The sequence below is a fragment of the Lissotriton helveticus genome, chromosome 5_2, assembly GCF_964261635.1.
Source record: "Lissotriton helveticus chromosome 5_2, aLisHel1.1, whole genome shotgun sequence".
NCBI lineage: Eukaryota > Metazoa > Chordata > Amphibia > Caudata > Salamandridae > Lissotriton > Lissotriton helveticus.
Genome location: NC_136066.1, coordinates 8,643,242 through 8,659,777, shown reverse-complemented (window position 1 = coordinate 8,659,777; position 16,536 = coordinate 8,643,242). Strand labels below are relative to the sequence as shown.

At 46.4% G+C, this 16,536-nt stretch overlaps 1 protein-coding gene across 1 annotated transcript in view; it reads right to left on the bottom strand.

The window, feature by feature from the left end:
• Window positions 1-16,536, bottom strand: part of LOC144761117 (putative inactive glycosyltransferase 25 family member 3) — a 165,393-nt gene that overhangs the window by 80,099 nt on the left and 68,758 nt on the right. The window contains exons 4-5 of the mRNA XM_078646574.1: window positions 16,081-16,215; window positions 8,763-8,967 (exon numbers count right to left, since the gene is read on the bottom strand). Coding sequence (XP_078502700.1) covers window positions 8,763-8,967; window positions 16,081-16,215 — 340 coding nt within the window. The remainder of the gene's footprint in view (window positions 1-8,762; window positions 8,968-16,080; window positions 16,216-16,536) is intronic.

Below are 16,536 nucleotides of genomic sequence, written 5' to 3'. Positions count from 1 at the left end.
ATGATTTAAATCCACAGACGCAGAATGAAAAACCAAGAAAGACCCAGCAACAGGTAAAACCGAATCAGTTGCCCCGAGCACCTAGACCGAATTTTAAGGGTAAAGCACAGCAGGGTGAAGACATAGAAATTTGGGGAGGAAAGGAGGATAGAAATGCAGCAACTTCACAATTTTTGTTGAATGACACCTTCCTCTGTGATGAACCTTACTGACGGTGCCTGAGGGGGGAGGACAAAGAGTGCGTGCTTGGCGCCTCTTTGCCGGTAGACCAGTCAGGGCCATACATTGAAGGAAAGGTTGAAGGTAATTATGTCACCTTTCTGTTGGACACTGGGGCTACCCGATCTACTGTAAGAACAGCAGACGTTCCAAACCTACCCCTCTCAGGAGAAGCGATCCAAGTAGTGGGCGTATCTAATCAATTGATTAGTACCCCAGTTACTGAACCCATGGAGATTACAATAGGGAATTTCAAGGAAATGCATAGATTTGTTGTCTGTGACACCAGTCCAGTAAACTTATTAGGACGTGATTTGTTGTGTAAAATGAACTGCACCATCTTTTGCACACCAAAGGGCGTCAAAATTCAAGCCCCAGACGAAGATGGAATATACAAATTAATGTTAATCAGACCTGACTCAGAAATTAAAAGACTGACGATACAAGATTTACCTGAAGAACTCCAACAGACAGTGAAACCAAAAGTATGGGATTTTACTGGAAAAGATGTAGTACTAATGGCAAATGTTGACCCAATTAAAATAGCCATAAAGGAAGATGCAGTTTACCCAAATACGAAACCATACAAAATGAGTGCAGAAGTGAAAGCAGGAGTTGCCATTGAAATAAAAAGATTGCTAGACGCAAACATCATACAAGAAGTGTTGAGTAGTCCTTGCAACTCCCCGATAATTGGCATCAAGAAACCTAGCGGTAAGTACAGAGTAGTGCAGGACCTGCGAAAGGTAAACAAAATTGTTGTTCCTTGCTGTCCTATTGTTCCGAACCCAGCAGTGATTTTATATCAGATTCCATGGGATGCTGAATGGTTCACCGTTATTGACCTATGTCATGCATTCTTTTCAATCCCATTGCACCCAGATAGCAAATTTCTTTTCTCATTTGAATTCGACAGTCACGTGTTCGTTTGGAATCGCGTCCCTCAGGGGTACACAGAAAGCCCCTCAATCTTTAATCAGATTCTGAAAAAGTGCCTTGAATCCTTAGTCTTAACGGGAGAATCAGTTTTGGTGCAATATATAGACGACCTCTTGGTGGCATCTAAAAATCAGAAAGACTGTGTTGTTGACACCATTGCCTTACTGAACCACTTAGGTGAAGGAGGACATAAATTATCACCTGACAAACTACAGTTCTGTACTAATTCAGTAAAATATCTGGGGCACCAGATAGAGAAGGGTATCAGGAGAGTTACTTCAGAAAGAATTAGGATAATTCGAAACATGCAGTTACCCAACACTCAGAAAGAGATCAGAATGTTCCTTGGGGTTGTAGGATACTGCAGACAGTGGATTGTGGGATTTGCAGTCCTAGCAAAGCCATTGATAAAAATGACAAGGAAAGGAGTAAAAGACCCAGTAGAATGGGATGAGGAAGGCTTGACAGCCTTCACAAAATTGCGAGAATGCCTATGTACAGCCCCTGCATTAGGAATGCCTGATTATTCAAAGGAATATGCACTGTTTTGTGATACCAGAGACAATTGTGCACTGTCAGTCCTAACTCAAGAGCATGGTTTGACTAGACGTCCAGTAGCATATTTCTCTGCTACTTTGGATCCAGTGGCTGCAGGATTACCTGGATGTCTGAAAGCAGTAGCTGCAACTTGCATGAGTCTTGAACAGAGTGAATCCATCATTATGGGACATCCTGTAACTGTGTATGTTCCACATGCAGTTGTAATCCTACTGACCAGAACTAAGACCCAGTATCTCACACCTAGTCGGCTGACTAAATATGAGAGGATTCTTGTGGGTGCAGCAAATGTAACCATTACGCGGTGTAACATATTGAATACAGCAACCTTATTACCCGACTCATTGATTGCAGAAGCAAAAGGAGAGGTCGAGCACGACTGCATTGACCTGACTGAGTTTAGTACTAAACCACGCCCAGATATCAAGGAAATGCCCCTACCAGTGGAAGATTACGAACTGTTTGCGGATGGCTCATGTTTGAGACTCGAAAAGGGAGGCTTAAGTGCTGCCTACGCTGTAGTCACAGTGGCTCGTGCTGTAGAAGCATCCTATCTATTTGGAGTAAAGTCTGCACAAGTAGCCGAATTGATTGCATTGGCAAGAGCCTGTAAAGTTGGGAAAAATAAAAGAGTAACCATATACACTGACAGTCAGTATGGTTACGGGGTTGTGCATGACTTCGGCCAATTGTGGCTGCAAAGAGAGTTCCTGACTTCTTCAGGTACTCCTATCAGAAATGGAAAAGTGGTACAGGAATTACTGGAAGCAATCCAATTACCAAAAGAATTGGCAGTGGTCAAATGTGCTGCTCACAAATCTGGCGAGGACAATGTGACAGTAGGTAATAATTATGCGGACCAACTAGCCCAACATTGTGCAAGACATCAAATGTCAGTCAATATCAAATTGGGAGGGAGCGGAAACAACAGCCAACTTATGGTGTTTGAAAGTGTACATACGTGGGAGGAATTGAAAGAATTGCAGGATGCAGCAACACCTAAGGAAAGGAGAAGATGGAGCCAGTTTGGGTGTCACCAGAGGAGTGAGGATGGTGTCATTGTATGCCCTGATGGTATGCCTGTGTTGCCTGACAGCTTGCTTACTCCTATGGCCAGGCTAATACACGGATACACACACATTGGTAGGGATGCCATGGTTCGTGTCTTTCAACAGACATGGTTCAATTCGAAATTCAGGAAGATAGCGGAGAGACTCTGCCAGAGGTGCTTGACATGCCAGCAGTATAATGCTGGGAAGAAAACAGTAGTTGCCCTAGGGAAAATTGGAAAAGCAGAAGGCCCTTTTATCAGATTACAAATTGATTTCATTCAGTTACCCCCTTGTAGAGGAATGAGGTACGTCCTTGCCATTGTTTGCCTGTTTTCAAAGTGGGTAGAGGCATACCCAGCCAAGAAGAATGATGCCATCACTGTAGCCAAATTGTTACTAAGAGAACTGATACCTAGGTACGGGGTTCCAGTCACCATTGAATCAGAGAGAGGTGGGCATTTTCAGAATGAAATAATCGATCAAATCTGTGAAGCATTCAAAATTACTCAAAAACTGCACTGTGCATACCGTCCAGAGGCTTCTGGAGTGGTGAAACAACTGAATGGCACTATCAAGTCGAGACTAGGAAAGATGTGTGAATCTTCTGGCATGAACTGGATAGAAGCTTTACCTCTTGCATTGATGGGAATCCGAAGTATTCCAGACCGAAACACAGGCCTGAGTCCCCATGAGATCCTGATGAGAAGAGTAATGAGACAAGCATGGGTACCAGGACACAAACTGATAAGCATTTCTGATGATTTGGTACTAGAGTACTGCAAGCAACTGGGTGACCAAGTGCGTTCTATCTCTCGCCAGATTGGGGAAGACGCCGTCGCCAGGCCAGCAACTCCAGTCCATAATCTGAATCCAGGTGACTGGGTGGTACTTAAGAAGCATACTCGATCGAGTTGTCTTGCACCGAAGTGGGGAAAGCCAAGACAGGTGATCCTGGTTACCACGACAGCGGTGAAGTGTGCAGGAGTACCAAAGTGGATCCATGCCAGTCATACGAAGAAGGTAACCGAAGAAGAGAGAACTGACGCTCAAGGTTGTCCAGCTGAGGGGTCTCCAGGTGTTGGTCCTGACGTAGCTGATGATGAACAACCGAGCACCAGTCAAGATGAATGGATCCCAGTAATCGACCTGACCGTTGATCCAATAAGAACCAGGAGCCAGACATACCAAGACAGAGAGTGGGAGAGTGAGGAGGAGACAGGAATAGAAGGAGATAATCAGGTCATCGAAATCCATGTCAAATCTGATGAGGAGGAAGGTCAGATAGGGACAGAACAGGTTATCGACACACCTCCAAGAACTCCTGAGATTGAAAAGGGACAGACAGGAATTAGGGCGAAAGTTCAAGCGGAAGAAAATCAAAGGTTCGAAGTGCTTGAACAGGATCAGATAGAAATAGACGAATGTGTTCAGGACACAGGAAGCAAAACATCAAAAAGTCAAATTCAGTATACACCTGAACAAGGCCAGCTTAGCGACCAGGCAGAAGAAACCGAAGTAAGACCTGGAACTAGTCAGATAGATAGGGAGGAAGAAGAAGCAGAAGTGCCCCAACAGAACGAAAACAAAAGAACATTAGAAGAAAGCCCAACCACAGTGCCAGTTAAAAGACTCAAGAAGAAAAATAAAGAACCAAGGTACATTAAAAGACTGAGACTGAGACTGAAAACAGTAGAAGAGAAGCTTGAGCAAAGGAAACACGCTTCCAGTAAAACAGAGCTACCTGGAGGAAGCACTAAGCGAAGAAGTGCCCGAATAAAAAGATAGAACGAAAAATACCAGGATCCTGAATGGAGATACCTAGTGTTGGAGGAATTTGAGGATCTTGATATAAGTGACGAAAGTGACGAAGAACTGACGGCTGACCAGTCTACCGAAGAAGAAGAACCAACCTGAAGTTGCCCTGGGTAAGCAACCTGTGTAAAGTTACAAAGAGGGGTTGGAAAGCTTCTTTTGAGCAAAAATGTCTGATTCAAATGTGAATGGAAGACCTAGAGGTAATTGTTGTTAAACATGCTGCAAGGTATGTGTATGTAGTGTAGCCTTAGTGTTAATATTATGGATAGGACTAACAATTACTATTCCTTATATGATGAGTAAAGGTACTGATAGTGACTCTACAAAGGCTGTGACAAAAGGCACTGACGGACTGACACCACAAAGTGTAGATGGACATGAGAAAGCACTTAGCGTTAAACAAACAAAAATGGACTTAGAAGCACCAGATGAGGAAGGACTGCATTATCACAGAATCAAGAACAGAACACACTTAAACGTGTTCGCAAACCTGTTAGTACATTATGTAGAAGCAATGGAAATAGAAGATTGTTATGTTTGCATGAAGCTACCTACTTCTGTAGCTGAAGGCGTGACTTACCATCACTTGTCACTAACATATGGAATTTCTTGTAGCATTTTAGCTAGCTTATTCTATAAGAGAGGACCGTTACAGTACTATTACTCTAACTCAGACGTGATATTTTCTGAACTTCCTATACGTGGAAATCTGAACCCTGTACATACGAAAAGTGATGTCACACGTTACATGGGAGAATATTTTCTAACTATAGGTACCATAGACTTAGGTGAAGCACACAGAGATAACTTGACCTGTTCATTACATGAACAAGAGAAAATGTTTCTGAACATGGCAGAGAAAAGAAGGGAAAGTTTCCAAAGAAAGGCGAATGATAAAAGGCAGAGAACTCCTAAGAGGGCTGAAAACATGGGAAGCACCTCAAATGGTGGGGCGGGTCCTGCTTTGTTGCTGGATTTCGAGAGAAAGGGGAAACTCTGTCTTCACCGTGAAAAGACTAGTTATTATGATAACATTTTCATTGGTTCCAGTCAATGCAAACACAATTACAAGGTAATTGGAGGTTGGGGTTTCAAAAATGGGTCAGAACTTGTGTTTCCCGGAATTTACTATATATGTGGAAACAGGGCTTATTTCAAATTGCCGGATCACTGGTATGGAAGCTACTATTTTGGAATTGTCTTCCCAAAAATATACCATGTGAATGAAATTGCTGGAAACAGTGAAAGCACTAACGGTTTAATACGTAGTAAAAGAGAAAGTATAGGGGAAATAATGGGTAGTATATTTAGTGCATTGATACCTTCAGTGGGAGTGGTTCTGAACACACACAGAATTTGCAAATTGTCTACAGTAGTGGATCGGTTATCTACTGACACTGCAAGCGGATTTCTGATGATCAATACCGAAATGATTGCGATCAGATCTATGGTTTTGCAGAACCGACTTGCCCTTGACACCTTATTAGCAAAAGAGGGCGGAATCTGTAGAATGTTGAAAGCGCAACATTGTTGCACTTACATACCAGACAAAAGTGTTGAACTTAAAGGGTATGTAAGGAACATTACGAATTTGGAAAAAGAACTCAAACCACTGGAAGTTGATAGTGCCTGGAAGAGACTTACTGATGGTCTCACCTCTGTAGGTCATTGGTTTTCCAATTTAGGTAGAGGTTTGTTGTATAAGGTACTGATGCCAATTGCCGGAATAGGTTTTGTCATATTCCTCATATTTGTCTGTTGCAAATGTCAAAAACACCAAAGGAAATATACTGTGAATAGGAGAGGCATGAAACGGAGTGTGGATGAACTTGAATTGGAGGAACTGAATAATCAGATTTATAAAAGGGTGAAAAATTCTCACCCTACCAAAGAGACCAAAGAAAAGTTGAACCGAATGTTGGAGGAGATTGAATTGGGAAAGATTTAAGTTGGCATCTGGTTCCATTGTTTTGTGATGATAGTAAATATCATCAAAGAGGGGATGGATGGAGCAAGGATTCGCACGTTACGCGACTTGCTTGTACTCATGAACCTCGAATAACTATAATGAATTAACTCAACCTGTTTGTCTTACTAATTTCCCCGCGGCTTAGACGGGTTTTCTGCTGCGCATGCGTCAGTCACAATCACGCGATGTGACGTACTCGCAGTTCTGGTGGGAATCTTTTGCACTTGCGCACTAGCATTAAGATGGCCGCTTTGTGTTCTCACATGCCGAAGCTTGCGCTGCTGCTTTTGCTCTACTGTTTCGTGTGCCTCTAACATTAATGCTATAGTTATTATAAAGTAAGGGGTATAGAGTAGATATTCATGGTATACAGTGTATTAATTTTTTCTATATTTCTAAATTGTTTTTCGCTTACTTTTCATGTATCGTATTATTTGGGGCCCGAGGAACACTCGTGATTCCATATTGAACAGCCTTTCTGCGCATGACAGTCTTCTGCCGGTGACATTGAAAACTTGCCAAGATGTGCCTGGGAAGATGCACCTTCGCCTAGCAGAAGAAGCTGAACTGCTTTCAATGTATCATAATTCATAGATGTGCTATTGTAATAAGAATGGTAGGTCATGGGAACCCCAAATTCAATAGGCGGTCCCAGATCATGTAAATGCAGGCTTGTAGAAATGAAATATGACAGGTGTGTTGACCTATCCTACTTGGGGACCAATCGAAACTGGGGATTCTTACACTTGCAACATTTGGGGGGTGGTACACTGATCCGAAAACAGTATAACTAGCCTAGGTTTAGCCAGAGAAATTGTCCGACTTGTCCGAATAGCTGACCTGTCACTGACCCAACGCACTCAATAGGTGACTTGATACAGAGGGCTGCGGAGCACTCTGTTCGAAATTTCCATAGACTCGAGAGGTTTTAAACCTTAAGTGCTGGCGGAGCACTTTGCTGGTGAAATCGATAACCCAATCGGGGTTCTGACTGATAGCTGCAGAGAGGGTGGAGCGCTGGCGTTGCTTCCAAACTGCGGGTGCTGGTCGTGCCTTGGTGGTCCTGTCCTGATCCTAATCTGGGTTTCCTGTCCTGTCCTGGGGTGTCCCTTCCGTCCTTGCTGTCCTATTGGCGACTGTCCTTCCTTGGGGTTCCTCCCGTCCTTACATGACCCGTGGCCAGGGTTGGTCTTCACACCACTTTAGGTAAATTTAGTGCTGAAAGTCTACTCTGCACCTTCTATATTTCCTTCTTTTGCTTTAATAAAGTCATACTCTTGCGAAATTGATTTTCCATGCTTTTCGCATCTCTGAATGAACAAGTCATATATAAATTGTCGTTATTCTAGCATGTTCCATTTTCTTACCCATCCTTTCTAGTTCATTCCTTTTCAGTTCATGATACATAGATGTTCCTTGTCTTTACCTATTATTTAGTCGATTCAAGTAATTGCACCGGTTTATTAGTATGATCTCTTTGCGCTTTACCTATAGTTTCTCTTTATGGGGAAATATTTCACTGTGAAATCCTAGTATGTTTTCTATTTTTCCCCGTCCTTAGTCTCTCCATATTAAGTCTAAATTTTGAAACTGCTGCTTAGCATGTTCCCTGTTCTTACCCTCCGTTAGACTCATAAATGGTTGGCTTGATCTATTTCCTATATGGATATGTGCTCTTTGTAATTCTGGTTATTGATAGTTTAATTGCTGTAAACCTAATGCTTTTCAGAACTTGATTAACCTTAGATAAAGGTGAGGGGGAAAAGCAGGAGTGAGTTGTGTTGGGGCTGGTGAGGGAGGAACAGGAGTGAGGTGTGCAGGTGAGGGGAAAGCAGAAGTGAGGTGTACAGGTGAGGGAGGAGGAGTGAGGTGGGAAGGTGTGAAGGTCAGGGGGAAGCAGGAGTGACGTGTGCAGGTGAGGGGGAAGTAGGAGTGAGGTGGGCATGTGCGGGGGAAGGAGGAGGGAGGTGGGCAGGGAGAGGGGGAGTCTGAAAGGCCTCTATTCGTGGATGGCAGGGTTGTACGGCGGAGGCAGCGCGGGACAGATGTGGGGCAGGTCAGACATTCTTGCATAGGAAATACAGATTGTGAGCATGCTCACACTGCCCCATCATGTTCATCAGTCACTCTGTGTACCCCCGCCTGTGACCACCTCACCCCACCCCGACAACAGCAGGCACCCCCTCAGCTCATCTCCATTCCCCACCCACCTGCGGCCAGGCAGGAGTACGCAAACACTATGATGTCATCAAAGCTCCAGGAGTAGTCGGGATGCGGCGGGTAGAAGGCGAGCTTCTTGACGCCCTCCTTGCGCAGGTTGAGCAGGAAGGTGGAGTAAACCATGGGGACGGCGAAGCAGCCCCGCCGCTGGCGGTTCAGGGTGGGGAAGTAATCTGGCGTCCGCCGGTAGTAGCCCTGGAAACGGAAGGCAAAGTTGTTTACCTGTAATGCTAGTTCTAAATCAGGGGCGCCCTCATTACATTTATAAACATTAGAGTTTCTCCAACTTAATACAAGAATTAAAAAAATAATTTCAAAGAGAAAACTCTCATTTAAAAAAATACAACATTAGTCACCTAAAGGCATTTTCTCAATATATTGATGTCAGCGGATTTTAAAAGGAAAAAACCATAAATTAATAACTGGCTTAAACAAACATTATTAATTCCCCTCTTAAAGGTATCTACTGCAGGAAATAGGGTTCATATTGGTAGGAGCCTCTTAAAAACAAGGACTGACAAAGGCAATAGGTCGGGTATTGCACCCATTCTTTTGATCATCCGTCATCACAGTGCCATGAGAGCCCCCCAATCCATACCCGCCCGTATTGAAGAGAAGTTCTTTTTCGTCAAGTCTCTCAAAAGATCACTTACAGTGGCAAAGTCTTGTATGTATCTGGAAAAGTAACTGGCCATGCCACAAAATGAACGCACCATGGAAACATCTTGTGGCGGATCCGCATTTGACAGCACTTGAACTTTACCAGGATCTGGGGTCAAAAGACACGGCCAAAGAAGGTTAGCTTTGTCCTATGGAACTCACACTCGCCTGCATTCAAAGTCAAACCTGCTTTAGCAAGCATCTGACGCAATTGTGTAAAAGCTTTATCGTGTTCTTTTTGGGTAGCTCCAAAAACCAATATGTCATTGCTGTAACTGAACGCATTCATGACAGGCTGTATGGTACATCAAATGACTTCTTGAAACAGTTCTGCAGCAGATGACACACCAAAACCTACTATTTTGTATTACAGACCAATGTGTATAGAAAAGGTGTAACATACCTGCACTCTTCTTCAAGCTCCAAGTGATGATAACCTTTGCTGCATTCAGTTGTTACCATGTCAGCAATGTGTGAACCAGGATGTTGTTATCATTCAATTGCCTTATTTGCCTGATGCATGTCAACGCATATGCGTACAGCTCCTTCACTCTCCTTTTTAGGCACTACTACTATGGGAGAAACCTATTGCGTTGGACAAGTATAACACTCGATAATATCATGCTTAAGTAACAATTCAAGTTCTTTCTCAACAGTTTTTTGCAAATGAAAAGCAATTTGTCTATGTCTTTGAGCAACAGGATGGACATCCTCATTATTATGCAACTTTACTTTCATAGTCTTAAATTTTCCCAAACCGCGAAATAACAAAGGAAACTGGCTTACTATTTCATGGTGAGAGTTCATGCTGCAATTTAAAAAAATCAGTCACATATCAGCAGCTGTGCTGAAACTGAGTAGACAGGCAGTTGACGCCGTGCTTTGAAGCACATGGATGGATGCTTGCACCCTTGTTTTCTTATGTTTCATTGTTGCCACAAATTAACTTTGAATTTTTAAGGGCGTCAATGCAGCTCAAGAAAACACTTTGGTTTTTGATGACGTAAGTTGTGGCAATGGAGATAATTCATTGTATTTCTCCTCAGGAATAATGTTTATTGATGCACCACAGTCGATAATGAAAAGTATCGAACAACCAGTTATTTTCAGCATAATCTTCAGATACTGTTTGAATGACTTTGGGGCTTAGGCATGTCGGACTTTCTTCAACTGACATTTTCCTTCACAAGCGGCTAAACCAACATGAACACGTTTTCTGAGGTAAACATCGACATGGCACAATCATTTTCTTTACTTCATTTGATTATGATATAGAAGAACTGTTTGACGATGTTTTAGATGACTATCAACTTTGTTAAGTGTTGATTTTTCTAAACTGATGTAGCCGCTTGATCTTGTGGGTATGTGTCGAACATTGCTTCTGGAATGTTGTTGGGGGCCATTTTGTCTTTGAAACACTTTTTCCTTTGCTTTACAAACCATCACAAACTGGTTCACCTTCCCACAGTCTTTATTTATCTGTGCAAGAGCAGGACATTTTCCTTTGTGTAAAAACAAAAATCAACATCTTAAACACAACTTCTTTTTATGTGTAGACATCACTTTGTTCCCTTCAGTCTTTTGTTTTGGTTTACTTCTCACACTCATGATGGATTCATTCTGGGCACCTCCAGCCTCCACGTCAGCAACTAGTCTTTCAGCACGCTCTTCAGCTCTGGCAGCCTTTAACTCTCGAACCAGACTTAGAGGATCTCTCAGCATCCGCCTACTACATGAATTTGACAAACATATGTCAAAAACTCTAACACATATAGCTTCTTCATCATTAAATTCATTGGTCTTACAAGGTCTGATAGGTGTGACATTCTTGGTTGAAGATGTAAAGTTCATAGTTAACATTTGGCATTGGATTTAATTTGAGATTTAATACTTTTTAATATGATATGTGATTTCTTCATCAGTTTGCTGCACTTTCCTTATGACTTCTTTACACCATCACCAGAAAGATTTTTGAGTTATTTGATCATCTTTTTATTATGAATCTCTTCAAGTGCATCAATGAAATCATCAAGTGTCTCTATCCACACAATCCATCTATCGCCAATGTTTAGCTTTTTGACAGTATCAAACGGTGGTGGTTTCGGGAAAGCGGCAGCGTTGTAGCCATTTCTGGGAGTGGCGGACATTGAAGGTGGAGCTGTCTTTGGCTCCCTTGGCGGTTCATCTTGCACCTGATTATGTGAGCCATTTCCAAGGCCTTGAGATGTGCCGGCCTCTGGATAATCCTTGATGACTTTTGGAAAAACAGCCTCTGTCTTTGCCTCCATCGGAAAAGCAGTATTTCCAAGGGCCCCTCATAGCTGTAAGCTAGGAGAGGCATAGGACAAAAATAAAATAATAAAACATTTTTATTATAATTTCATTTTTAGCCTTGCGGGCTGCGAGCCGAGGGAGGGGCGTGGCCTCCCATATTGATGATGCAGCACCAGAGAGGGGGGGATGGACACTGCCACGTGCCCAGGACAGTTTGGCCAGCCCTCTAGGGCCGGTCTAACCAACACAGGCTCCAAGTCCATGGCTAAGCGCCAAACCGAGCGCTCCGACCAATCCCAGCGCTGCTCACATGCTGCGAATACTATTACTAATGCTATTCCCAGCATGTGAGCGGCACTGGCATTGGGAGTTGGGAGCCTGCACAGTGTGCAGTAGTTCCTGGACGGGACGCAAGGTTCGGGAGCAAGGCGGCCGTCGGAGCAGGTACGTTTTATTTATTTATATTTCTGTTTATTTTTCTGTGTACACCCTCTCCCTGCCTCACCACTTTGCAATGTGAGTGGACCGCTCCTAAGTATTCCAGTATTCCAAAATACCTGCGACTGTTCTGATTGTCGCCCACTGCTATGTTCCTGTTCCGACCGCCTTCACAGCCTTTCAGTCAGCTTGACAAGACTCACCTGCATCATAAGCACAACCCTTGGGCTAAGCCTGAGTTGCAGCGCCTGGCGCTTAGGTTGTACCGGCTCACTTTACTCAGGTTCTGGTGAGTAAATAACTGTTTATTCATAGGCATTTCTGTGCATTGCCTACCTCACCGAGCTTCTTATCGTAGCATTATCTTGCAATAAGCTGTCGCTATTCGCTGCTCGTTCAAAACCTGGTTGCATCCGCCTTCAGAGTTGTCATTCCGTATTACGTTTGACTGTATATTGCATAACAGTGCAGTAGCCTTATGTACGGTTTGTCCAGTAGGTTCTCAGTCACCGATATGTAGATTTCTTTGCAATGCTTCCGTTGTCTTCACCTGCTTTACAGTGGCTGGATTTGTGCTTTGACTCCTCACACACTAAGCGTAGTTTCCGTACTTCAACTGCAATACACGCGGCACCCACAAGCAGTTTGCTTGGACCACAGCAAACTCTTGGGGAGAGCACTGCCAATCTTTGGGTAACTTACCCTCTAACTCATCGACAGTTGTGGCATCCTCACCAGCATTGGTACCCGCCAACAACTACACCAAACACAGAGCTTGGTATTACACCTCTTTATTAATCTGCGTGTAACTGTGAACTCCACATTCTGAACCAGCCTTCATTGCAATCCGCTCAAACACTGACGTCATCGCTCTACGGAGTCCCTCAGGAGCCAAAAGGGTTCCGTCATTTCAAACTCGCAAGACGCTACAATGCTGAGGCTGCAAATATACGACCCACCCATGCCCTGCTCTGGTAAAGGCTGGGGAACAGAGGCGGAAGTGCATGGAAAACATTAGCATTATCGCCTGAAGGCGCCCTACGTTTATTGATATCTGCCATCGCTATGAGGTTTTAGTTTGAGCGGTGTTGGCAGAGGAAGGACCGGCCTGCAGGCAGTCCAGACCTTCCGGCCCTACCCCAGAGTCGCCCACAGATGGACGGTTCATTGGGGTGCGTCTGGGTTCAGTCATGGGTTCCTCGAGCAGAGGTGGTGTCCAAAGCTTACCTGGTTACTTTCACTTCTTAACCCCTTGCATGCTGAGGACGAGCTGAGCTCGTCATGTAACGCGGTAATTTTTAAAATGCCGCATACCGCGGGAAAAGCCGCCGCACGCATGCGGTTAATAAGTGATTCTGATCTGCTGGACGCTGATGTGCTATTTGAAGGACAGTGCATGCTCAGTGCGGACTCAAGGTGGCTGTCCGAGTCTACCCTGAGGGGTTTTATATATAAAACTGAGGACATATAAGAATGTTCAGTCATAAAGAATCCTGCAAGGCAATGCCGAGTAATCTTCAACATGCTGGCTGCTTGTATTTGAAGTAAAGAAAGCTACAGCCTGCTATGAACACCAACAACCCTGCGGTCTATGTAATGTATGTGCTGTGGCACTGAAGGAGTCTCATCACCTGGGCGCGTGACTGAGGGCACTAATGACGTGTTAACACATATTTTACAGAAAAGTGCGTGCCCTTCAGCATGAGGACTGTATTTACGCCACGCACCGACTGCGCCCTCTTTCTTTAGTTGTACCCCACTTTCCTTCCACCTTTCCTCCCTTTCTACAGTCTCTATCCCTGTCCCAGATGTTCTCTGCATTTTTCTTCGCTCTCTCTTCCTTTGTCTCTTCTGTACACAGGACAGGTCTCAAAGTTGCGTGTGTGGCACCTGACCTGTGGATTCACTCCCCCTTCCACCCGCTCTTCCTGGGGTGGTACCTCACCTGTGCATCCACCCGCTCTTCCTGGAGGTGGTACCTCACCTATAGATCCACCCCCCTCTGCCGGGAGGTGGTACCTCACCTGTGGATCCACCCCCCTCTGCCTGGAGGTGGTACCTCACCTGTGCATCCACCCCCTCTGCCTGGAGCTGGTACCTTACCTGTAGATCCATCCCCCTCACCTGTGGATCCATTCCCCTCTGCCTGGAGGTGGTACCTCACCTGTAGATCCATCCCCCTCTGCCTGGAGGTGGTACCTCACCTGTGCATCCACCCCCCTCTGCCTGGGGGTGGTACCTCACCTGTGGATCCATCCCCCTCTGCCTGGAGGCGGTGGCTCACCTGTAGATCCATCCCCCTCTGCTTGGAGGTGGTACCTCACCAGTGGACCCATCCCCCTCTGCCGGGAGCTGGTACCTCACCTGTGGACCCATCCCCCTCTGCCTGGAGGTGGTACCTCACCTGTAGATCCATCCCCCTCTGCCTGGAGGTGGTAGCTCACCTGTAGATCCACCCCCCTCTGCCTGGAGGTGGTACCTCACCTGTGGACCCTGCCCCTCTGCCGGGAGGTAGTAACTCACCTGTGGACCCTGCCCCTCTGCCGGGAGGTAGTACCTCACCTGTGGACCCATCCCCCTCTGCCTGGAGGTGGTACCTCACCTGTGGAACCAGCCGCCTCTGCCTGAAGGTGGTACCTCACCTGTGGACCCTGCCCCTCTGCCGGGAGGTGGTACCTCACCTCTGGATCCATCCCCCTCTGCCTGGAGGTGGTACCTCACCTGTAGATCCATCCCCCTCTGCCTGGAGGTGGTACCTCACCTGTAGATCCATCCCCCTCTGCCTGGAGGTGGTACCTCACCTGTGGATCCATCCCCCTCTGCCTGGAGGTGGTACCTCACCTGTGCATCCACCCCCTCTGCCTGGAGCTGGTACCTTACCTGTAGATCCATCCCCCTCACCTGTGGATCCATTCCCCTCTGCCTGGAGGTGGTACCTCACCTGTAGATCCATCCCCCTCTGCCTGGAGGTGGTACCTCACCTGTGCATCCACCCCCCTCTGCCTGGGGGTGGTACCTCACCTGTGGATCCATCCCCCTCTGCCTGGAGGCGGTGGCTCACCTGTAGATCCATCCCCCTCTGCTTGGAGGTGGTACCTCACCAGTGGACCCATCCCCCTCTGCCGGGAGCTGGTACCTCACCTGTGGACCCATCCCCCTCTGCCTGGAGGTGGTACCTCACCTGTAGATCCATCCCCCTCTGCCTGGAGGTGGTAGCTCACCTGTAGATCCACCCCCCTCTGCCTGGAGGTGGTACCTCACCTGTGGATCCATCCCCCTCTGCCTGGAGGTGGTACCTCACCTGTGGACCCTGCCCCTCTGCCGGGAGGTAGTAACTCACCTGTGGACCCTGCCCCTCTGCCGGGAGGTAGTACCTCACCTGTGGACCCATCCCCCTCTGCCTGGAGGTGGTACCTCACCTGTGGAACCAGCCGCCTCTGCCTGAAGGTGGTACCTCACCTGTGGACCCTGCCCCTCTGCCGGGAGGTGGTACCTCACCTCTGGATCCATCCCCCTCTGCCTGGAGGTGGTACCTCACCTGTAGATCCATCCCCCTCTGCCTGGAGGTGGTACCTCACCTCTGGATCCATCCCCCTCTGCCTGGAGGTGGTACCTCACCTGTGGACCCTGCCCCTCTGCCGGGAGGTGGTACCTCACCTGTAGATCCATCCCCCTCTGCCTGGAGGTGGTACCTCACCTCTGGATCCATCCCCCTCTGCCTGGAGGTGGTACCTCACCTGTGGACCCTGCCCCTCTGCCGGGAGGTGGTACCTCACCTCTGGATCCATCCCCCTCTGCCTGGAGGTGGTACCTCACCTGTAGATCCATCCCCCTCTGCCTGGAGGTGGTACCTCACCTCTGGATCCATCCCCCTCTGCCTGGAGGTGGTACCTCACCTGTGTACCCATCCCCCTCTGCCGGGAGGTAGTACCTCACCTGTGGAGTGATGCCGCACCAGAAGTTGGAGTAGTAGGTCTGCGACTCCAGCATGGGCGCGATGACGGAGCGGTCTTCGGCCATCAGCAGCTGGAGGGTTCGCTCATTGGTGAGAATGTTGTCGGTGTCGGTGAACTGTGAAAACAGGAGGACACCCTCAGTGCTTTCATACCCTTCGACAAACAGGAGGCACTTTATAAAAGCAGTGTTTAGGGGTGAGGCCAAGATGGAGGCTGAGTAGCAGCTCCCCCCCTCCCTCTGGGTTCTGTGAACCCAGAACTTCTAACATGACACCCTCATGCAGTATCAGACACCCACTCCTTAAACACCAGGTCTGTGGAGTGGAAACAAAGTTATGTATTCGACATCTCAACCAACTCAAGGCGTGTAATCACTCTAGCAATGTTTGTAGGCTTTGTTACCCCTGGAGACTAGTTTAAGCAGAAAAGGTATCAA